Below are 25,386 nucleotides of genomic sequence, written 5' to 3' on the forward strand. Positions count from 1 at the left end.
ATGAGAATTTCTCGATTTCAAAAATGCTACAGCTTTCTTTCACTTGTCCTCCTAATTAAGCAAGAACTATTTCTGGGACCTGGAGGACATTATTACAACAAAATGAGAATACATAAGCATATGTCCATCCACATGGGCAGCAGTTCTGGATTTAACCGCGGGGAAAAGTTTGCAAGGCTATTCCTGAAGTTGAAAGTTTAAGTCCAGCCCTATCAACAGCAAGGTGGCCTTACAGAGACCTTCTCTGAAGAGTGACTGCTGTCTAAGCTCCTGTCTCACCACCTTCCTCCAGTTGCTTGGTGCTCTTAGCCCTGACTTTGATGCTCCATCCTTGCCTTGTAGCTTTTTCTTTCTGCAGTCCTATTTCTTTTTTTTTTGTTTTTGACTATTACTTCTTTCAGTCCTAACAAAGCATGAGGCACCCCCAAGCTACAGTTATTCAAGTTATTCTTGTCCAGACTGTTAAAGAGCAAGAACAGCAACTAGAAAGATGTATCTGTTCTCCCAGCCTCTCCACTGGTCTGCTGAAATTCTGGATATGATCCTGCAGGGTGCTGAAGGCCCTTTCTTGCTTTTGCTCTGATCATCCTTCTGAATTAGGCTATTTAATAGGAGGCTGGAGCAAATAACAACTGCATTATGAATGAGAATCAGCACCAAAACAGATCTTCCACTTTCAGAAAAATCAAGGCTTTCAAGTTTTTTAATCTACATTAGGATGTAAGACTGAAATCCTTTATAGTCTCAGAAACAAAGGACTCTAAAATCCAGTGATTTTTTTTTTTAAGGTTTCAAAGAAAAAATCAGTTTCATGTCTTCTTTCACTTTTAGTACAATCTGTGATTCGTTTTAATTTGTATTACAGTTAATATTATGTCAAACAGACAAAAAAAATATCTAATGGCTTTCTATAAATGCAATGCATTGATAGATTTCCAACAATAATGGTGTGTTTCTACAAATACTGTGATTCTGCCTAGCCTACATTTTTCAATGAGAAATTATTCACTAGAAGATTTTGACAGCTTCTGTTTATTAGAATATTTTTTGAGTCATAATCTGGACAGGTATTACTACCTAGAAGGGCTATAGGTGGAGCAGCTTACCTCGAGGTCCAAACATATAGTCCACAAGCTCATTTACTCCCTGGTCAAAAGCTTTCAGGTTCTCCTAAAAAATATAAAAAGGATATGTGACATTATCTTATGGCTCACATAGAGAATATAATTAAAAAACCCCAACAAATGTCATGCTTGAGTTATTTCCAAAGTATGCAATATCACGTCTACTGGAAAAAACCAAACCTCTTTAAAAATTAATTTAGGGCAGATTGTGGTCTAGATAACAATAGAGGCCTCGTTTACTGGAAACTGCCCAAACCGGAACCCTTTGGGAAGGGAAATTAAGGTTTTACAAATGAAAAAGAACAAGTATTACAGCAAACCCATCGGTGATGGATATCATCTTCACTCTAATAAAGATGCTTTATGGTTTGTTATGTTTCCTCACCTGAAATATTTTTTTTTATTATTATTACTTCTTTTAGAGATAATTTTGGAGAGGAGCTGGCATTTCCTTTGATAAGCTTCACAAAGCCACCTGGTTGCAACCAGCCTAGTAACAGCGCATCAGCTGCATATCTTGATGCTTTACTCTTAAAGAAGGAAACCTTTGGGGTGAGCCAGCTGAGATTTCTCTATATCAGGCACAGCATTCCTAAAAAAAGGTCTTCAGGAGAACCCAGACCTCCTGCAATGAAAGTTCAGGCCATGTAGGGAGGGAGGAAGAGGAGGCAAGAAAAGGAAGACTATATTAACAGGGACATTGTGTTTTGAGGTCTAAGTCAATGAAGCCGCTAAGTTGGCAGGCTTAGCAAGTCTGTGCCTGTCTGTGACTGGATTGGGAGCTGAGCCATGATCAACACAGTCTTTCCCTTAGTCGGATGTGGTGGCCTTTCAAATATTTCTTCCCAGACTCCAGTTCTGAGTAGTAGCTTCCTGATCACCGGTGCTTGAACCGCTCTTTGCCACGAGCCTGAGGTCAGCCAGCTCTTCTTCTGCTCCTTCCAACATTGCCTTGCTGTGCTTCATGAACTAATTTCAGCACTGAGGAAATGCAGCCAGGCTGAGGAGAAAGGCGCATGGCGATGCTGAGCATCTCCACAGAGCGAGAGCTGCCAAGGGCCGTGTGTGCCTCTGAATGCCTGGGCTGCAGTCACCATTAGCAGATCTGCCTCATGAAGATCCACATTTGCACCCTGGTAGGTCCAGTCCTGGCGTCTGCACTCCCCTGCTGGGGCTGGGTTGTGGTCTGGGCTGGGAGAAGCTCCTGGCATTCCCAAGCCCCTTCTGTTTCTCCTCCTCTTATGTTTTGGTCCTCAGGATGTTCAAAGTGGGCAGATTTTGTGTGAATACATGGCAGCAAGATTTTGCAGTATTCCAGGCTGTAAAGGTCTGTGTCTGCAAGATGCTGCTGTGTTCAGCTTGTCTTAAAGAAAAACTCAACAAAACCCCTGAAACTAAAATTGTGTGTGTATATATACATATATATTTAACAAAAAATTAAAGGACTTGGTCTGAAACAGGAGAGAATGAATCTGATTTTCATACTTTTGCAGCACTGAGAAAGCTAAACTAGTTTTCAGGAAAGGGTCCTGACTGCTGCCCCTGGAGAAAGGTGTTTTCTTAATTTCAGACAATTTCTGCGGCAGGCTAAAGGATGGCTTCTGTCATAGGAGGTAGCTCAGTTTCCAGGTGCTGGACCTGTGCAAAAAGATCTGCTTCCATTTTCACATCCTTGAGCTATGCTGTTTTTTTGCTATTATTTTCATGCCATCTGGGGAGTGCCACACTGCTATTTGTGATGTGCTCACCTGGTGCATTAATTTGAACCAGAGCTACTCCTGTGGTTAGACTATACCGACTGCTTTGGAAAAAATACTTTAAGGGATTCAAATGTCATGTAGGAATGAGTGCGCAAAGCTACTTGCTTTCATGCTTACATTATATAAATAAATCTTACACATCAAGAACAACATAAGAAACCATGTATATTCGTTTTATATTAAAACACTCTAGACAAGTCTACTCTTGGCTGCATTGAGATGGAAATTAGGGACTGAATTCTTCTAACAGTTACATGAAGGAATTAGAATTGTAGAATATTCAGGAGAAAGAGCAGAATGAAGACTTAAAAACAGAATAATAGAATTAGGAATCATGGGAAAGAACTTTTAGATCACCAAGTCCAACTGTAAGCCTAGCACTGCCAAGTCCATCACTAAGCCACATCCCTCAGCACCACACCTACACGTCTTTTAAACGCCTCCAGGGATGGCGACTCCACCACTTCCCTGGGCTGCCTGTACCAGAGCTTGACAGCCCTTTTGGTGAAGGAATTTTTCCTAATATCTGATTTAACCCCCTCTGGTGCAACTTGAGGCCTCCTTTCAGGCAGCTGTAGAGAGCAAACGGGTCCCCCCTGAGCCCCCTCCTCTCCAGGCTGAACACCCCCAGTTCCCCCTGCCCCTGCCCCAGCCCCTGCCCCGCTCTGGTCACGCTCCAGCCCCTCAGTGCCCCCCTGCTCCAGCCTCACCAGTGCCCAGCACAGGGGACGGTCACTGCCCGGGTCCTGCTGGCCACACTATTGCTGACACCAGCCAGGGTGCTGCTGGCCCCCTTGGCCACCTGGGCACGCTGGGGGCTCATGTCCAGCCGCCTGCTGACCGGCCCCCCCAGGCACTTTCCCACTGGGCAGCTTTCCAGCTGCTCTGCCCCCAGCCCGCAGCGCTGCGGGGGGCTGTTGTGACCCAAGTGCAGGACCCAGCACCAAGCCTTGTTGAACTTCATAGAGTTGGCTTCAGCCCATCAGTCCAGCCTGTCCAGATCCCTCTGCAGAGCCTCCTGCCCTACAGCGCATCAACGCTCCCCCGCAACTTGATGCCACCTACAAAATATACCAATATGGTTTTTTGAGCAGGTTACTGTCTTCATTGACGCAGCTGATGACAGCTGACCTCTCACACCTGGCTAGGATGAGCACACAGCATGCTGAGTAGATGAACCACTCTAAATTTAAAGTCTACCTCCTTATGAATGTGCTCAAGTGAGCCAGTGGGGAGTTGTACCAGCTCCCAACCCTGCTCCTGTCTATCTTAATTAGCACTAGATAATTCAGTGCTGGGTTTGCTTTCAGTGGTAATTTGAGAGTAGAATTTCTTCTAGGAGGTGCAGCAGCAGAAAAAATATGCTTCTTAAGAATGTCCCAGCATTTGCCTCCCTTTTAGCTTTTTTACAACTCATCTTACTTTACAGGAACAAAAATAAAGATTTACAAAATATAGATTTAGAAGGTTGTTAAAAACAATATATTTGTTTATATACCTAATACTAGCACTAATAGTTTGGAAAAAAAATATTCTTTAAAAAAAGTAGGTAATTTTGTGTGACTGGTCTTGTCACCTTCCTGTCAACACCACTACAGGAGACCATACCGTATTCCTGGGGTTTAGAACACATCTTAAAATAGTGCCTCTGTGCAGACTAGATGCAAACGTCTTGCTCAAGATGATCTGTTGTGTTTGTAAAGAAAAGCAAATAAAGCCAGCCTGAACAAATCCACATGGCCAGGCAACTCACTTCTCTCTGGCAAATCACTGTAACAGCCTTTATCAATGAAGGTATCAATGAGTTACAAGGCTAAAGATTAACTTGTATTTCATGTTTTTCCTCCTGTTGTACAGGACATTGCTGCGGGCATTGGCAATGCTGAGAGTTTGGCAGGATTTTGGACAGGTTTGTGGAAGACCTATTTAACATCACCTATGAAAAAGACATTAGGTTATCTCAGCAAATCAAGTCACCCAAATGGAAAGATGGGGAGGGAGCATAAAGCCAATTATGACAATGCAACATAGAGATCCCTAATAAGTTTCAGTATTTTTGCAACAGAGATGGAAATAAAAGCCTAAGTAGCACGGCGCACAGACATGAATTATTGTTTTCATGCTGATTGCATGTAAAACACCATTTCCAAGTCAGCAGGTATGGAAAAAAATAACTTCTCATTCTTATATATGCTTATATATGTTTGTTAGTGTTGGTCTTCACTGAGAGACCAATGTCTACTGGCTGCCTGATAGTTTTAGTAAAAGCAGTATAAGTTATGCAAAAATTATGTACCTGCTATCTAAACAGTGCAGGTATCACAATACCTTTGATTTGTCCAAAATACCTTTGATTTCTCAACATACCAATGATCTATCTTTAGGCATTATCTACTGACCACTAAAAACACTGCCTCAAGTGATGTAAGTCCTCTTTATAAAGCTATATAAACCAGGCTACCTGGATCCAATATAAACATTAAAAAAATCCTTTTTTTTTTTTTTTTTACAGAAGCAAGTGGATGGACACGTCCCTGTCGGCTGTTGTTCCCACTGACAACCTTCAAAAATGTCCCAACTGCTACTTCAGCAAATAAATACTGCAGTCTAGAAACAAGGAGTTTATAGCCAAAATAACTTCTTTGATCCTTTGGGAACAGGAATGACCACCAACAGGCTAGGGAGCCCCCCAGAAGTCCCAGGTTCTAGTGGCTGCAATTACAGACCCTTCAGAAGGAGGCTCTGCCCACAGGCATGGGGTCTCCATAACTTGTGTTAGTCTAAGGATGTTCTAAAATTAGTTCTAAAATTAAAGGCTCCTTGAAATTCAAAGACAGTGATACCAGGCTTTCCTGAGCTGGGATGAGGAACTCGTATTCAAAATGTTCCTCATGTGCATAAAATACCGTTACAGACAATAACTGGGATTAAAAGACAAACAAAAGGTGACTATTAAATATAGGCATACATGATGAAGTAAGCTTGTGAGGCTTTTTGTTTGATTATGTGGATTTTAAATGGCTTTCTGAAATAAACTTCCTATGGACGAGTAAGCTGCATTCAATCTTACTTATGCTGGAAATCTTTTGTATTAGCGAGGTTTCTTTTGTGCAAAAGCCTTGAAAATCATTCAGTATCCCAAAAATCCAAAAGAATTTGTTACTTGTTCTTACACAGCTATACAAAAATTATATTCTCTATAAAAAAGACATCTTATTTCAATTCTCAGACAAAAACCAGAAATGGGTGCCAGCCGCTGCTCTCCAAGACAGCTCCAGGAAGCAGATGTGATGTTTGAAGCAATCATGACAGAGAACATATATATTAATTGTACGGTGATTTTTACTGTTTAGATGGCAACTTTTCCTTAATTCCCTGAAGGTTTCTGCTCTGTAAATAGTCAGTGACTGAGCAGTACTGGAAGTAATCTGAATTTATCAGCGTGTTTAAAGTAACTAATTTTACATGCTGCACATATTTGAGTATATATATTAACAAAGTTTTGGAAACCTGTAGCGTTGGCTCCAGAATGGCTGAAATAGGGAATGAAATAAAGCAAAGGGAAGTCAAAGTTAAGTCTCAGGACTGTGTCATAACTGCTTATAAAAGAAATTGCTTAGGTTTTTACTGCCCAGCGCATTTAAAACTAATCTGGGACAAAGAAGCACAATGGGGGACAATTCTTCATCACAGATTGTTTCAGATCAGCTTTTAGTTTTTTGTCATCTTTATCTTCTGTGGGGGATATAGCTGTGGGGGAAATATGTGTATAACAATCCCTAAAGAAAGAATTTATGTAAGGATTATTACATACAAACAGCAGGAAAAGATGAAGATGAAGGCAGAAAGGTGAGCCTAAGGTTGCAATGTATTGTGTCACTATAACAAGGGGGTTATATATACATACATACATACATATATATATCTATCTCCTATAACAGGATATTCAGTGAAACTGGGAGACAGGACACCCAGAAGTTGATAATAAACTATGGCTTTATGTAATTTATAATCAATAGACGGAACTCACTGCTAGATAATCTCATTGAGAGTAGGAACAAGCTGGAGTAAGCTCATGAGAGAGCAGACACCCAGCTGGGGGATGAGACTGCTACTATGTCCCATGGATGCACAGGGAGGGAGGGAGGGAAGGAAACAAATAACTAGAAGGACATTATTTTAGATCATCTTTTTTTAGCATTTCCGATTAATCATTTCAAGGGACAGAAACTGGACTTTTTTATTTTTCATGGTAATTTCTGTATCCCACGTTCTGGAACATTCTTTCAGCTGTGATGGCTGGCCAAGATTAGGGACTAGCTACGTTACAAACCCTCAGCCAGCCTGGCGATGCTGGCAGGAGCACGGCCCACTGGCTGCGGTGAACGGGCTGGCTACAGGGCTCTTCTGCCACGTACCAGGGGCTGTAACACGGGATGTTTTTGCTAGCGTAGCGATCTCGCTGCCTGATTCCTTCCCAACAAGTGGCACTGGGAAGCTGGCAGAATTTTGTAGCTGGATTTGCCCTATGAAGGCACGTAATTTGGTGTGGCAGAAGTGACCAAAGCTGAGCAGCACTGTGGCACGGGAAGTTCTGCTAGTACCCCAGGGCCAGAGAGGTGTCCGTATAATACATGAACAGTCCTTGGTAATGCTCCTATCTTGCAGAAAATAGCCAAGAATTGCTAATAAAAAGAACTATTGATGACTCCATCTAAAGATACAGCTATTCTTTTAGAATTCCAAGAAAAGAGAGAGCTGTATCTTTGTTTCGGAAACACAAGTGGTGTAATACGTTTTAATTTAATGCAAAAATCTCAGGAAAATATGGTATGGTGGAGAAAAAAACACCACAAAAGAAGGCTGTTCCAGCTTCAGCACAGAGAATAAAAAATGAATGGTCTTCATATGTTTCTTTTCTCTTCCTATTTCCTTTCTTCTAAAGGTTTCCATAATAAACTGTAAGCACTCCAGAAAATAAAGACGTTACTATTGTGGTCAGTAAGACTTCAAGAGCAACTTTGAAGGTAACAAAGAATAGTGCTGGTTGTGCTTGAGTAGTATTTCTAAAAGATTCCAGTAAGAGCAGTGTCTTGTCTGAAAACAATTTGTTTGATTTTCAATGTTTTTTGAAGCAGATTATATTTTATTCCTATTATTTTCTGATACTATGCAATATATACTCCATTCCACAGCCAAAGCTTGCACACACGTGCAAATTTCTGGACATTTTCCAGGTGATATTACTAAGTCCAGCACTTTTTGAGATAAAAAGGGCAATATCTTTGCAGCTGAGGGTTATTTTTGCATATATTTGGAAATGATTGACTGCAGGCTGGCATCCTACACAAGGCTGGTAGCTTGCTGGCCAGCCTGTTATCTGGCTAAATCAATAGGGGATCTGATTCATCAAATCGGTTCGTTTTCTCTAAAGGGGATTGAGAACAGCTGTTTGAACAGTGATTACAGCCAAAAGTGCTGAACACCTTCTCCTGTGCTAATTTAGTCCCTGCAGAGTTGATGAGTGTTACTGAGGGTGAAAAAATAAGTAGGAGATAGCTGCAAAGGGGAAGGAGGCTTGCAGATTTTTGCCTCGGTAGCTGCTCAGGTTATGCTACCTGCAAGAAAATGCTGTGCTTTCAGTGAATGCCTCAATAAGATGACTGGCTTGCATTTTCTGATATGAAAAATGAATGGAAGGATGTAAAGTCTGGTAAGTACGGAAACACACAGCTAAATGTAGCCAGAGGTTTCATCTTTAGCTGTTACTGCATTCGGGCTGTCTAGGTGGCTTAACTTGGAACAATAGATATGATATATTTTTTTTCTGAAATATATAGTTTCTTCTATGTCTTTGTATTTTTGAAATGAGGACACTTGTGTCTAAAGGTTCTTTTTCTTTATTGTTGTTTAAAGAAATTCACCATGTGGTTTAGCAATGCCTGCAGGAAAGCAACAAGCTGCCAGGAGAATCTGCATTAAGCCTGCAGCAGGACATTTTGACTTGCCTATGTTACTAGGAGTGTGCTAGAAGATGTCACTTATGCAAGCAAATTGAATTTCTTCAAATTCATCTTGATTTTTAGTTCTGCATTCTCTCTACTCAAACTTATCTTGCAAGGAAGAATTACATCCTCAAAGAGGTCTGGGGTGTGGTGTGTGGTGCTGAGGTGTCTTGACAAGCTCTGTGGTCCCAGGTGAGATGTCCGAGCTCCCTGTGCAAGGCACAAGACCTGGGTAACTGGCTCCCTGGGCTGCAAGGACAGATGGGCTTGGAGAGGACACAGGAGCTCCCTTTCTGGGGGGTGGTACCTAGGCAGCTGCCTGCCTCCCCCTGCTTGTGGCTTACAGCCAGTGACTGTTTTCGGAGTTGGGTACCTACACTGTTAACTCTGGAATTTATTTTCCTTTATTTCTTCATCTGCAGCTCTTGCTTCCCTAAGAAATACTGCAGTGTGTGCCTGAGCAGAGACTAGAATCCAGATGTTGAGAGGAACGATTTCAGTTCCAATTTTTTCCTCTTTCTTTGATGCTGGTGACGACTGACTGTGCTTAAAAATCTGGGGGGGATGTGCCAGCCCAAGCAGTTAAGGAGGTCATAAAAAGATGTGAGATACAAGTTCAAGTCAGGTAGAAGAGTGGTCTGACGCTTGGTGTCCCTTAGAACAGGTGAGGGCTGTATGCACTGAATTAACAGGAGTGGTAAGGTAGTGGGCCTGGTGGCATCCATGAGGGCACAGTTTTGGTCTGTATGTGGCAATCTCAAACCCAAGGCTTAGCAAACCATGTCCCACAGGGGAGGGAGGGCAGGGAAGGCATGGCTCGAGAATGCTCCGGGGGGTTAGAGGCTGAGGCCAGTATAGATATATGCAGAAATGCAGATGCTCTTACTACTGGAGACGTGAACACCTAGAGAATTTAGGAGCCTCCAGCATCACGTGGCAGCAGGGTCCTAAATTTGGAGTGTATGCACCCTGAAAAAGAAGTTTGATGACTGAAGGAATATGGCCAACAAACAACCCTGTGCAGCCTCTGGTTTTCCCTTCACATCCATCCCTGCTTTGCCAGCATTTTGTAAGGTTCAGCAATTTCCTAGCACATGAGCTTCAACCAAGCAAAAATCTAGTGTCAAGATGCTGGTATGTGTCAGATGTAAACTGCAGTTTTGAAAAGGAATCCAGAAAAACAGCACTTCAAAGAGTAAATGCTAGCCTGTTGGGGTTTTTTTGTCTTGGTTTGCTTTGACTTTAATATTAGTGGTTTGCTGCATTTTTATTTTCAAAGTCATTCTGCTTTACCTCTAGAAACAAATGTATTGCTTAAGCTGCTGCTTCCTTCCTACAGTTACAGTCAGTTTAAAAATAATAAATAAAATACAAAAAAAGAAGCTAAACTGGTTAGTATTTTGTTCATCAATTACCCTTACTGCAAGCTGTCCTCATTAGGCCTTGGCTTGTAGAAAAATCTTATAAAGAACAGGAATCTCTCTGTGACACCAATGGAGAGGATTCAGAATATATTCCTTGCTCCAGTCTAGACGGCAGCATTTGTGCCTGTTAATGTTTGAAAATAAGGAACCTCTCCTTTTTTTTCCCCCCACTGGTGTTTTTTTGGGTTTTTTTTGGGATATTGCTGTATTCCAGAGGCACCCTGCACAGTACCTTCAGTGACACTATGATACTACTGATTCTGAATTGTAAAAGCTTTGTGTGTGTCTGTTCGTTCTCAAAAGATACCCATTTTTTTTTTCCCCCTTCCAAACCCCTTGGGCTTTAACTCTTGATACTATAAGGCTTCACACACTGTCATAGTTCTTGTGTCTTTCTGAAAACGCTAGGTTCTAGCTGTAGTGAAGCAGAATAACAAGTTCTGCCTTGCACTGCTAAATTTTTAAGAGTACATGGAGACAACCCAAACCCCAGCACGTATTGCTTTAGTGCAGTTGTATTTGCCGAGTTGTGTGGCACTTCAACTTGGTGTAAAACTCCTGAAACCGGATTGCCTGGCTTTGGGGGTTGCTTTGTGAGCACCTCAGTCCTGCATGACAGGGCTTTACATCCAGGAGACTCCAGAGAAATGCTCTTCTCTCAAGTTTTATCAATTATCGGTTGATGGTTGGTGTGCTCCTGTAGGAAAGAGAAGCCTGAGCTGTTTGTAGCGAAGGAGCCAACGTGCTCCAGGCTTTTCACTTCTGGAGAGATGGCACTAATGTTTAGGGTCCTTCTACTTTAGGACTTTTAGTTTTATTTAACAGGAGGTGTCTCTTCACTCGGTTTTGCAGCACTGCTCAGTGCTATGCACTCATCCCACACATGGGAATAAGGACCTAGGTGGAGGAATATCTGATTTATGGCTTCTGTCAGGACTCAAATCAGGTTGAAGCATCATCAGCACCAAAGGTGAATAAGATCTAAAAGACAGAACAATTTTCATGAAAACATTTAATGTGAGCTATTTCAGACATCATTCTTTGTTTCTGGACTATGCAACCTGCTAGGATTCACAGAAAATACTGATTTCTCAGATAAAATAAAGTAAGTCTTATTTCACCAGCCACACCACTGTCAGATCATATATCATTATGAGATAAATTGCTTTTGCAAAATTGATCAGCTGTTTTTGTGGGTTTTTTAAGTACGAGGAAAAGGCATTTGGAAGGTTTCTGTGCTACAATTGCATGGGTTGGAATAAAAGTGATTTAAGAACCCATTAATATTTACTTGGTTTCTCAAAATTGATTAATATTTTAAATACTTGAAAGCATTCAGCATATTACACGTTTTTCTTTGTTTTATCTTATGAAAGGTTGTGTGTCACATTTTCTCTAGGATGAAAAATTCCCTTTCTGGAATCGCTGCTTGCAGGATTTCACTTCTACAATTCCAATTTTTTTCCCTTTATTCTTTACAATTATATTAAGTAATTGCTATAATAATACATGGGTATTGCACTGCTCAAAATAGAAGTTGTTCTGGCCTTAACAAAAGAGCAGAAAAGGCAGGGTGGCTGCTGTGGCCCAATTTGCAGTATGTGTCAGTCATGTACACTCCCCAGAACCGTATCTTTATAATCCATCCTCTTGCCTGTTATCAGAATTTCAAAATGAAACTGTCACCAAAGCAGATCAGTGCAATCCTTTTAAAAGTAATCCTGCTCAATTCTACTTGCTACACAGGGGAACATCAGCTTAACTTGTAATTAAAGAAGATTTCTCTAGGGAGACCTCAGATGTGGCCTGTCAGTTCCCAAGAAAATGGTAGCAATCGTTGACCTCATTTTTCATTTGCTCTAACAATCAGATTTAAAATGACAGTATGACCTGAGATGGAGCATAATTACCATCAGTGATGATGTGATGAGACTGTATGACTGTGAGGGAATAAACAAAGAGGGAATCAGTCAAAAATGAAGGGGCAGAGGAAAAAAAAAATCTGCCTCTTTCCAATAGTCTGAGTGAATAAATCACTTTCTCAGGCAAAGAAACAGTTCTTGGGAACTGGTCCTGGCTTGAATAAGAGAAAGTTTCCTTTGGAGCAAGAACAATCCAAGTTACAAGCAGAGAATCCCAGTGAGTGGGTGGGTTGGTTGGTTGATTTTGAGAGGTTCATTCCGTTACGCTTGCTTCCTTAATGGTCTGTTCAGCTCTCATTGACTTTACAAGGTGTTGGAAAGACAGATCAGTATCAGAAATAATTTTACGTCAGCAATCTGAAAGCTTGCACAGCTTAACACACCTGTTTCCAAACAATTAGCCTGCTAAAGCATGCCTAACCAGAATATGTAATGAAGCAGCAACATGTTGCTTCTTGTCATATAAGAGCAAGACAGCCAGCTGCACCTTGAAAAGCACGGGAAAATAATTCTACCAGAGCAAGGGAGGGTAATTACCCTTTTAAGACTTTGGATTTACCAGATTATTTGGTTTTGGGACAGAATATTCTCCAAAGATGTGCTTGGGTATACAGCATCTGCCCAACGTATGACATGTATGCAATTACACAGCAAAATGTAGCAAAAAGCTTGAATCCTGAATACAGACCCAGGCAGAGGATAAACGAGATGGGGACAGGGAGCAAAAGAAGTGGCAGAGGAGAATTACAGTGACAAGTTTATAAGGCAGCTCAGTCCTCTCAGTATTCCATATCTTGATACTTTTGTTTTCCTCACTCTTTGCAGACAGATTTTCTCACTGCTGAGAAGATGATTTCATGAGTTAGTGTAATGTATGTAGGGCTTTATACTGTACTCGCTGTACACATTTGCATGTTTTTCTGGTGAAAGTGATAGAGACAGACAACACCTCCTTTCCAGTACTGTGAAAATCCCTTCATTTTCTGCTGTAACAAACTGCAAGATCGAAGATGAATAGAGGATCCTAAGCCTCGGCACAGGATCTCATGGCTTTTTGGACAATGAGCCTTAATAAAATAATAAAATAATAAAAAAGCCAACCCAAAAGCAAGAGCTCTGGCTTTCCCACAACCCTGGCAGCGCAGTGAGACAAAGGGCACTCTATGCTGAAGAAGCAGGTTTCTTGGTTGCCATCCCAGATGTCTGCAACATAACAGTGTGTCCCTGTGCTGGGGATTAACGTGTGAGGGACTGCCTGCCCCTCCTGTTACAGCCAGGGAGGGCTGAAATGGATTTTCTAAAATGTGTTCCCTGACTGGATGGTTTTGCCTGAATTTGTTAAACAGCTGGTGTTAGTGCTGTGGGGTACTTGCCTGCTGGGGCGGGGGGTGAGGCAGGAGTATTTGAAAACCTGTGTTAGTGTTTCTAGTTCCTCTGGGCAGTTGTCAAAGTAGGGCTGCGTGGTTTTATCTTTAAAATACATTAAAATATAAACATTTAAAAATTAAAATAAAGCCTTAGGGTTTTTCTTTCTATCTTATGCTCTTTGACAGGCCACTGTGAGCAGCCCTGCAGAAAACTGTAAATCAGAAACTTGACTTGTAAAATATTAACTAAGCAATTGCTGAATTAAGACTTTTTCCTGCAATGCTAATTCCCCTTATAGACACACTTTTGCCAGCGACAACAGTGTCAGACAGTTGAATACAGCCTGTGAAGGACACAACGAAACAAGAAAGACTCTGAGAGCTGTTGGAAAAATGGACAGCTTTATATTTAAATTTAATTAATACCTGTTCCAAAACAACAACAAATTCACCTGGTCAGGACATAAGAGGTGACATGGGCTTCTAATATATATAATGCTAAAGGTACCGTACATAAAAGGAATGAAATGCAGCACATTTTGTTTGCATCACTTAACTGTGTACTGTATTTATAGTCAATGTATTATGAAATTTGGAAGTTCATTACTATTAATTTCATGCTCCTGAAGTATTTTAAAATTGCTGTAGCTACTGAATGTGTACAGGAGAATGTTTTAAGTATAAAAACACCTGTAAGCAAATAGACAATTACAGTATAGGATACCTTAGCTTTTCAGAACAAATAATGCTCCTGAACATACTTTTATCCCCGTGAGCAAAACTATGTCAAGTCGATGCAGTTACTGAACCTCTTGTAGGCACAAATAAAAACCAAATCAGAGCTGTTGCATTTTGGGTGCTGTGAGCATCACTGTGCCGGCTGGAGAGCTGGGTTCCCACCACCGGCTTCTCAGCTGCGCATCCTTTGGGCTGGGAACGCCGCTGCAGACCTCTCGGCTGTGCTGGTTGTACAGCTCTTGCATATTTCAGATGAAGTGACTCTGGTTAATTGAAACTACCCAAACAGGAGTTCTTAAAAGATGCTCGGCATCGCTCCTCACATGAACTTTGCAGGACGGTGACCTGCAGTAAAGGGATGGTGCTGTGTGGCTGGGAGCGGTGATCTCACCTGCTGGCACAGCTGGAACTAGAGCAGGCAGATGTTCACATCCTTGGTTGGCTTTTTGTAGTAACTTCTTTTGTATAGATCCCCCAGGTCAAGCTCCCTCTGTCCCATGTTTTTACCGAGGGAAAACACTAAGTTCTTATTTTCATAAATCCAAGTGCTCTAGAGGTTACAGTCATAGTTTCAAGTTCTGTATTGGCACAGTAAAACTAGAATTATATTTAAAAGGAATATCTGTAAGTTAAGAGCATTACTGACCTCTGTAAAGTCAGAAAACCCAGAAAGGAACAAAGGAAAAAGGATTAAACCCCACAGAAACACATGTATAATAATGCTTATGTGTTTGCTTTCTTTCCCAAGCCCTCTCCTGAATGTCTTTTTTAATCCTTATGTAAAGTTACTGAGATGAACTCTGCCCAGCTGGATTTCCTTTGTGAAAAATTGTGCTTATAAACATTTAGTCGAACCAGGCTAGCTTCCTTCCCAAAGGCACAACGTGTCAAGATCTACCCTGAGATTATACCCTGTGCAACCTGCTCAAGTTATTGAATTATATGAGGTATAAACCAAGACATATTCCCATTCCCTTGCCACCCAGGAGTGGACCTGGAAAAAGCAGATTGATAAGGGGGCATGTTCATTGCATAATTGTGACCCAACAGGTATGGGTAAGTCCTGTGCTGTCAGCTGAATAGACTGGCAGAGCTCCACAGAGGTGTAACGGTCCCACTGTCAGGGATGGAGCCCTTGTATTTTAATTTCTTTCCAAAATGAAGGAATCTGTCAAAGTAGCTCAGTGCTGCAGGTCATCATACGTGTGCACGTGTTTTCTTTCCATTGCTCTCCATTCAGAGGCTGGTGAGATAGGTCACGTTGTAGCCTGCTTTAGCCACAGCCTTAAAAAGTAACAGCACTCAGTTTAAGATTTGTTCTTGTTCTTCTGGTCTGGGTGAAGGAAATCCTGTTGTGTTTATTTGCCCATTAGAGAAATGGGGGTTTCTTGGTTTGCGGGCATTTGCTACACCATTCCTTGTAGCCACTGCTCAAACGCAGAGACCCTTTCCTGACCTATTTATAGGGATGCAAGTGGAAAAAGAGGCAGAAAAAAATGGAAGGGGAGGAGGTGTTTGTAGCATGCTGCAATGGATTAGAGAATCCAGATCCCAGCCTCTAAGGTTTCAGCCTTAATCTTCCAACACATGCAAAGCCTTTCAATTTCACTTTGAGGTCATCACCCACGTCCAAAGCAGCCTGGCTGCTGTCTGGTGAAGGCAGGTACCAAACTCAGTACAGAAAGCTTTTTGATGGGGTCATTACAAGTATAATTCACTCTGGGAAAGAAACCTGAGGTTTTAGGTCAAAATATTTGCTTATAAAATCTGATACTTGTACATTAAACTTAAAATCAAACAAATGTCAAGCTTATGAGTTTTAATAGACATTTGTCTTCTAATTTATTGTTTAGTGCTAGGTATCATTTACAAGTAACTGCTGATTTAAAGAAGGGAGGTAAAGCCAGAAAAATTCTAAAGGATGGGCATGTCATGATATCTAATATTATGGAAAGAAAGCATGACTAGAAGATATCCAGTGCTTCAGTGGGTATGCTGGCCTTGCAATACATTTTGTGTCTTTCTGATTATGTCCAGTATTAGAAGATCGGCTTTCTGAGCAGAGGCTTTTCACACAGCTTTCTTCATCATTCAGGGAGATCATCTGATAGGATCAGCCTAAGCTGACCTGTAACATCAAGTGTCATCGAAGCTGGGAATTTCCATGTGACATAACATCTACACGAGACCGCTGCGCCACGGTGACAGACACACCCATCTGGATTTAATTATTAATGGATTCTTTGAGCAAGCAGCCATTATAAAGCTGGAGATCACGTGGAAAAATATTGGTTCCCTTGGTGGTTAAGTATTGATAAGGTTCAGCACTGCCCTGTAGTGGACAGATATCGGACAGGAGGAAAACAGTTGCTGGCAAGGTCAGCTTGAGCTGTCTGAGACCTGATATACATCACAGGCACCGATCAAGTACCGCTTTCCAGAAAATGAGCATCCTTATTAGCTCAGCTTTCCAACAAATGAAGCAGATGCTCCAAGTCTCTTTAGTTTTACTACTTTTTCAAAGAAGAAGTACTTTGCACTCAATGTGTGTTGTTGGGAATAGATATGGAGAGATCACAATTTCTTACAAGTAAATGTAATAAATATATTTTACTTTACAGGACAAGTTAGAAGTAGCATTGATGGCACCTGTAGCTGATTTAAGTATCACTACTGATATCCTTAAAGACAGATAAAATGGGAAGCTTCTATCAAAAAAGACCAGACACAATAACTATTTGCCAGCAAAATGTGTTGTCTGACAGATGTGGCAAAGGTCATGATGGTAAATCCAGTTATTAAATAACATAAAGAATTAAGGTGTTACTGAAAAAAAGCAGCAACAGATGACTTTCCCCTGGAAAACAGACTATAGTAAGAAATAAACATCTCTCTTTAAGTCTGGGTGATCTGTAAATGTAAGGGAGCAAATGTATGATAGCCGTGACAGTTAAGTAAGCAAGTAAAATATAAGGTTTGCAAGTATTACTGGTTTTAAAGAAAATCCATCTGTTTGAAATTATTTCTTTTAGGAAGATGCTAAGCAAGAAACTAGGAGGTGATGTCTGAGGATGCCCTTCAGTACTTTTCCCAGCTAGGTATAAGCACTGTGTTATTTGAGGACTCTAATTTAATTGAACGCTTCCTTCATTCTGACTATGCACATTTGTCCTTTGTAATTTAGACTCAGTTACCTGCAGTATTAACCTGAAGGTCTGATCGACTGGATGTTGATCAAAATAGATCCCAAACTGGCTTATTGAGGCAAGTGCAAGATTATTTCTGGTAGCAAATTCTCAAACCTCTTTGAATTCTGGATTGATGAATGAAGTGTCATAAGCAGTTAACGATCTCACTTTGCTTTCTGCAACACATATGCCCATGTTGCAGTGAGTACTTTGTTATTTAGCTCAGTACTGTTAATTTACATGACATCCTTATTTCAGCAATATTGTATCCTTTTCACTTAAAAAAACGCTTTATTGCATTCAACAAGAACTGCTGAGAATCAGATTTGCATCAATGTCTTATCAATGCCGCTTCCATTTGGAGAAGGAGCACTGAGGGGTGGGGGATGCCTTTGTAAAAGAAACACGAAATCACATGAACCCCTAGATTTCCTGAAGACCAGGGGACTGGCGTGAGTTCCTTGTTTTCAGCTGATCAGGGTGTTTCTCATCTTTCTGAGTGTTCAGGAGTTGATGAGTATTTTTAAGCACTTGCAAGCACGTGTGCTGCGTTTCAGCAAGACCCAAGGTTTAATGAGCCAGAATGTTGAAATACTTACACTCCTTTAAACTCATCAAAACACACCTGGAGGCAAAATAGGATGGTGCTGTGTGACATTGTTCTTTGTGACATTGTTCTCTGGCTTGGCTTTTAACTTTGCACCTTTCCATCAAAACACTTTCTGATCTGAATTCTGCCATCTCCCAAAGGTGTCTAGCAAAAAGAAGGAAATGACTTCCTACTTGATGAAAAATAAATTATTTTGTGAAAAAAAAGTATATTAAATGTAGTCCTGAGGGGACATTTCAGTGATACCCAATTTGAAATAAAATTATGCTGATAATCTAGTAAATGTAAAAGGGGAAAAAATGGTGCTTTTCCCTCCAGGGTAGGCTGTGGGGGATATTTTGAGTTTTTCTTTTAGTTATTGTAAGCAAAATAACTGTCATCTAGTTAGTCTTTTATCTTTCAAATTTTTTTGCAGATACTATTGAAATGCTGGCTTACAAAGTCTCCAGCAGTAAGAAAGAAATAACTGCGTTGAAACCAAAAAGGTTCTCAATATCACTTTTCTTTGAAACGGGCAGCTACTAGTATTTTGCAGAGGCATGAAGCTAAATAGTGCCTTTCCCATTTCCTTGCACAAATTGCCTGTTTTTGAGCCAAGTTTCAAATGTGTTCCATCGCCAAGAAATCACAAGCTGTATCTCAGCTTTCAAAGGGGAACTGGAATATCCTGTGATGCTTTTGACACATACCAGGGGTGGGGGAAGGGAAATCTTAGGGAGGATCTATAACTAACCTTCTGCCAGAAAAAGAGAGCTCTGAAAATCAAGAAGAATGCCATAAAACTAGAGACATGATATACTTGGGTTGTCTGGTTTTGGGGATGGACTGATTCAGTGCTACCTTCTCACAGCTCTTAATCATCAAGCTTCCAGGTAAAGCCAGTAGCTTCAGAAATTGAAGAGGAAGATTTCCAAAGGTGGTTTTGAGGGTGGATCCAGAGTCTTCTAATACCTTTGTCAATGGAAGAACCTCATTTGTAGGAGGAGATTTGGATTTCTTGAGTAACTCATATAAAATAAGGTGTCTGCTATTTGGAGGGTGATGATAACTGCTGATATTCAAGCCACCTGCATACTGGCAGGCTGGGAGACATCTCACATTTCTGCTTTCACCAGCAGTAGGAGGTGGGAAGAAGAAAGAGACCTATAAACACCTTGCTAATCTGAACTGGTTTTTGATATCCTTGTTTTCTGATGTCTTTGATTTTTCTTTCCCTTCCATAAACTCAAAAAGATGGAGGTTTTGTTTGGTTTCATGCATAGCCTTCTGCCAATATTAAAAGATGCATCTTGCAAAGAAGTCTAGTCAAGGTGAGAAGGTACCTTTAGGTAAGAAGGGCTGATCTTAAGACTTGAAGCTACAGTACGGCGTCTGGTGTAACAGCAAAGTAACACTGAAATGCTGCTCGAGGAAGGCGAGTAATCCTGACAGCTGAGAGGGCAGATGCAGCTGTTCCTATAAGCGTTGCGTGGGATCTTTTTCATACTAGGCAAGCTTCTGAATTTCAGGAGGAGGGTAGTTCTGAGCAGCCAGTCAGTAGTGAAAATTCATTACATTACTTAGTACATAAAGAGATTTAAAAAATCATTGACAAGCATATAAATATGAAAATAGGCTTCGTGTTTTTTCCCCCTGGAATTGTGCAGGCTGTTGACAAGTACTGAAAAAATTAAACTGTACATAATAAACCACTGTTCTGCCACAAACACCAACTTCTAGCAGATGCAGAACTTGCACGACCTTACACCTGACCTTTTAAACTGTGATAGAAGTAGCTTGGCTGGCTGCAGCCAGCAATTGGAGGGAAAGCTTGTGTGGATGGTACTATTCAGAGCAGCCTTACTGAAAGATGTGCCAATTCCCTGACATGGAAATGACCCTCATCAACTTTGCCAACCATTTATTCCCTGCCAGTTTGAAGGCACTTTGGTTTTTGGAGTGGTTTTATCCATGCTCACAGCAAAAATGCAAGAAACAAAGTATTTTTTTACTTCAAGTTGGCTGTGAAAATGCATGTGTAATATAGAGAAATAAACAGAATCTGATGTGTGTTTTCCAAAGGGTCACTTAAGAACACAAAACAACAATGAAAGAGAAAAATATCTTCTTGTTTCTGTTAACTGGTCCTTAACTTTTTTTTCCTTCTATTTCTCACTTAAATCCCTGAATGTGAAAACTTGGATTTCAAATGCTAATTCATGTTTTGGACTTCAGTCTTGATTAAAGAAGACTGGGTGAGGAGAGGGAAGGAAATGGAAGTTGATTTTCAAGTTTAGTAAGGAAGAAAAAAAAAAGCATGGACGTTCTCTTACGTCTCCTCCTCCTGTTTTGGTCAAAGTTTACCTCTTTTAAAACCCTAAATCAAGCTAATGAACTCAAGGGACACTCCTTCTTAAAAATGTATGGAACCCAAATAATAGAGCACAGTCTGCTGGCACAGGATAAGAGGGTGCACAAGCTAATTAGCTCCCTTCCTCTATTAGCCCCAACAGTAGGTATTCTAGAGTTTAATCCACATAAAACTGGAATTTTAAAGCCCAAAACTTTTAAGCCTATTATACCATGGAAACACCCAGACTGATGCTTTTCTCAAAACCAAATAAGAATGCTAATGACTGTGCTGCGTGGTAAGGCCCTAATGGCACAAAATGTCTGTGAACTGCATCGCTTATTGTCACATAGGGGAAATAAAAGCAGCTGTAGACTTCTCATCTGTGTAAGTTTATCCTCCTCCCATTAGGCTGCTGTATCACATGCTGTTTGCTAGCTGCAAAGTGTCCTGAATGGTAACTACTGACTAACGTACTTCAGGGAGCCTTTAAGAACTAGGGAAAGAATGGGTTTGTTGTGCTTCCTTATGCTTGGTTTTAGGATATTTATTTAAAACTTGGCAGTCCTTCTTCCAACTCCCATTACTTGCTGTGTTTGGTTTTCAAATAATGATGCAGAATATGAAGTAGTACTGGTTTCATTTCCATAACCATCCTTTTTAGGGGAAAAAATAAAAATTTCTCCCAACAGCGATGAAAACAATCTTAATTTTTGGTTCTCTAATTACACATCTTCACATAAAAACTTCTGCCACATAGAGTTTGATTTCCTTCAGTTTGGGATGTCTGACCTTTACCATTTTATCATGGCCAGTTTTGACTGAGGCAGAGGAAATGCAATGCAGTTTAAAAGTCATCATCTAGATGAACTTAATATTTAAAAAATTCACTCAGTTGTTGTTAGATTGACATCAAATCGGAGTACTTTCAGTATTAATGCCAATATAATGGTAATTGTCATATTATTGAAGATGTAAACTGTTCCCTCTTACCCACCTAGATCTGAGCATAACTAGTCCTCAGAAACTAAAGTGGTTTTGCTGTTACTTGGGTCGATAAGAAGCCCCACAGAAGACATAAATATTCACTTTATTTCATATTGAACTCTGCTCGTCATCTGTGCAGCAGCCCTGTGGGTAAAGACCCAGTCACTCAGATATTGTGGCCCTTGTATTTAGCGTATGCTAAGGCAAGCCATGGGGTGTGTGTGCAGATAATGGATTTATAAGCTCAGTTGCTGCCAGCCACTTACAAATGGGCTGATAAATTTGATGTGCTTGAAATGTGGCATTTATAACGTGGCAGAGCTGCAGCCCCCAGTCTCACAAGGTGTTTCTTCTTGGTTGCAGCTGGGCAATCCTTCTTGTGCCCTTCCACCTCACAAGGCAGACTCGTCCCAGGAGCTTTCTGGCTCTGAACAACCAGTGGTACGCTTACTTTCATCCTCCTAATTTCCCTCCCTTCTTCTTTACCTTCTTTAGTTACAAGTCAGGCTGCACTTGTGACATATTACTTTATCATTGGACCTCAGACTCAATTTGTATGAGATCTATCAATGCCTCAGCTTCTAAATCAGTTTTACAGGCAGTGATTAACAAAACTCTCATATAGCACGGCATGAAATTATCAGGCAAAATTCCTGCCTGGTGGGGTTTTGTTGAATACGCTTGAAGATGTCTTACATCAGGGAATAAACCAGCTCATTATATTTGCATTAGTCTGGAGTTTACTAATACCTAAAGAAAATACTAATGCAGGTTTTTTCCCAGCTTTTGAGTCATAGGTTCAAGTTTAAAGTGTTGCATCTGATTAACTTTCTTGTTTAATAAATGAAGAGACACTATTAAACTAAATGAATGTACAATCAAGTGCCTGATAAACAACAGGAGGCTCTCTCTTTTCACAGGTCAGCCTGCTTGTAATGGAGATGCAATGATCTGTCTTGAAGAATCAAAGGATCTTCCTAGAGGTGAAAGAGATCAACACCAAGGACAGCATGCAGGTTTTGATAAGCGGGTATCTATAATTAACTATGCAAATGAAACACTGGACTCTTCCTTCAGGTCCTGGAAGGTTTTTTTTAATCAATCCCATCATATGCAAAAGGTTTCAGGGTGTCGTCTTGACTTTCTGTGGAAGTACTTAGGTCCCTTTGCCTGTTCTATATGCAGTTTCTAAGCATGTTTTCTCATAGCTTATTAATTCTGTATCAGCTGGCACAGCCCTGGCTTGCTGCCATGGTTCTGGATGGCAGGGCTGCTGAGCTCTGCTACCTTTTCACGCTGACAGAGCTGGAGAGGTCTTGTTGACAGTGGGTGCTGTAGCGCTGGCTCCCGTGTCAGTCACGGATTTATGCTGGATTGATCTCTGTCTACAGAAAATGTTCTCTTCCACTTTGTGTGCCAATCTTTGGGGACTGGAACATTGTCTTTGCAATATTCTTTTTCAGGAAGTGCTCAGGGTGATTAACAAATACTGATGGACAATGAGGCAGGATTTTATTTTGGCTACTGCCAATAAAGAAGAAAGGTTTCTTGTTGTCTAGGGCCCTTTCTGTGTGTCCTGCAATCAAAACCACATCAAGCATCATACCCTGTTATGGTGGCCATGACACTTATGAATGCTTGGAAGAGTTAGGTGTCTGTCTTCATCGATTTCAGATTACACCAGTGTCGTGGTTTAACCCCGGCGGGTAATTAAGTACCACGCAGCCACTCACTCCCTCCCTCCTCACCCAGAGGGATGGGGAGGACAGTTGGACAGGAATGTAAAACTCAAGGGTTGTGATAAGAACAATTTAATAATTGAAACAGAATAAAAATCAAAGAACAATAATAACAATGATGACAATAACAGCTATAGTGAAAAGGGGAAGGGGAAAGAATAACATCCAGAGGGAAAGGAAGAAAGGAACACATGGTGCACAATGCAGCTGCTCACCACCCACGACCGATGCCCAGCCAGTCCCCCAGAAACAACCTGGCCACCCCGGCCAACCCCTCCAGTATATACCAGGCATGGCATCCCATGGTATGGAATTTGGCTAGTTTGGGTCAGTTGACCTGGCTGTGCCCCTCCCAACTCCTTGTGCCCCTCCAGCCTTTTTCACTAGCAAGGCCTGAGGAATTGAAGTCTCACATCAGAGCCAAAACACAGCACCGTACTAGCTTCTAGAAGATAATTAACTCCATCCCAGCTGAAACCAGGATAACCAGTTATCAAAGTCTCTCAGGGAATTTTAAAAATATTCCAGCTGCTGTCCATATAACCCCTCTGCAACTGGGTTATTATAGAGGTACAGATAATTGAACCTATTAAACACAGCGTCGCACTGTCCTCATGTTTATGCTTACCTTAGTGTTACCTAGTCTTGTTGTAAGTATTAGTTGCCATGCACTGTGCAAGGTTATGCACTCTCTTACTCTGTCAAAAATGGGATTTGACCCCATGGAAAATACACTGACAAATCAAAATTTATAATCGGTTTAAAGTTCAAGGGTGCAGCCAAATCCTGAGCCAGTGTAATTTGACCTAGATTCACTGAAGCAAGTAGAGCTGCAGTGAACTACATAAACAGAAGAACTGTCCCACTGTAGTGACCCTCATACAGTGGGGATGCCAAAGAAACACTTGAAGCCTGATGAAGGCTGTGTTTTGCTGCTTCAGCAAAATGAAGTTTTAAAAAAAAAAAAAAGTTTTCTTGTGCTACTTGCTACAAATAATAGTGATTACTTGCTCCAGGATGCTGAGCAAACTCTCTCAGTTGAGTTGAAGGGACACTACCAACGTACACCTACTTATTTCTATGCCACTAGAGAAGGGAGTGCTAAAATACTACTCCCACTACTTGGGCCAAAAATTTATGTTTGTTATTCATTTGCTCCTGATACTTTTGGCAGCGTCCTCCCATGTCCATGCATCCCCCTGCCCCCAAGATCCAGGTCCATCTAGACATCAACGTGCTGTAACTTTTAACCCTGCGTTAGCCTCATCGCAACAGTTTTCATCAGTTCAGGTTCTACATTCAGTAGCTAATGTTCCAAGGACACTCTTCCAAACGTTTAGAGCCGAAGCAACCTTCAGCCTTTACACCGCCTTAAGGATTTTCCCAAACTGGCTGTTCTTCCCCCTCCCCAAATGCTTGTATGCATAAGTGACAAGGCTTAGGAAAGCTCAGCAACTTTTCACCACTAAGGTTGTTGGAGATACAGAAGAGCAAAATTTGCTAATAGAAACCCAGGTCTGAATGACGATTACTGGATATCGCTGCCCATTGTTTCAAGAATAATTTCAAGGTTAATTAAAGAACTCTAAGAACCAGAAATAACAGGTTAAGGGTAGGTGTCAGCTATCATTTCCATTAGTACAAATACTAAGTTGCCAATGCCTATGTTACCAATGAATTTTTCCTTGATTTGAACCAGTATAATTGACTTCATCTCAGTCCTGGAAGGAGTCAGCCAAAACCAGGACAAGGGTTTTTTCCTTTCTGTCATCCTAAGTCTCAGCTGATTGCAAACAGAGTAAATAAAAGAAAGAGATTCAGACCGACAGCAGATGGATATGTGAGTGTTAGGAAGAGAACTCAAGTTAATTCATGGAAAGACTATTTGAATATTATTCATGTTTGAATCGCTGGGGCTGGGGGAGGGCGGGGGAGAAATTACAAATTGATTGCTTTGCCAGGAAGGCAGAATTTACTATACACGATGCAAAGACATTTGAAAAAAAGTATTTTTGTTGTTAAATCATATGAAAGGAAAACTAGGTTCTACTGTCAATCATGTCCCAAGCTTCTGACACAAGAAGCTTGGACAGGTTATTCATCCCCGCTGTACTTCAGGCTTTAAGGCTGCAAAATAACTGTATGATACCGTCCTAGTCTGTAAGGTTGGCGTTATACTGGGTGCACGACTGC

The 25,386-nt window shown here is 41.0% G+C and overlaps 1 protein-coding gene across 3 annotated transcripts in view; it reads right to left on the reverse strand.

The window, feature by feature from the left end:
* The window catches only part of ELOVL2 (ELOVL fatty acid elongase 2), a 54,196-nt gene that overhangs the window by 19,999 nt on the left and 8,811 nt on the right, over positions 1-25,386 (reverse strand). For all 3 annotated transcript variants that reach the window (XM_080379424.1, XM_080379423.1, XM_080379422.1), the window contains one exon: positions 1,107-1,170. In XM_080379424.1, the coding sequence (XP_080235550.1) occupies positions 1,107-1,170 (64 nt within the window). The remainder of the gene's footprint in view (positions 1-1,106; positions 1,171-25,386) is intronic.

Source organism: Falco punctatus, assembly GCF_963210335.1.
Source record: "Falco punctatus genome assembly, chromosome: 3".
Classification (NCBI taxonomy): Eukaryota; Metazoa; Chordata; class Aves; order Falconiformes; family Falconidae; genus Falco; species Falco punctatus.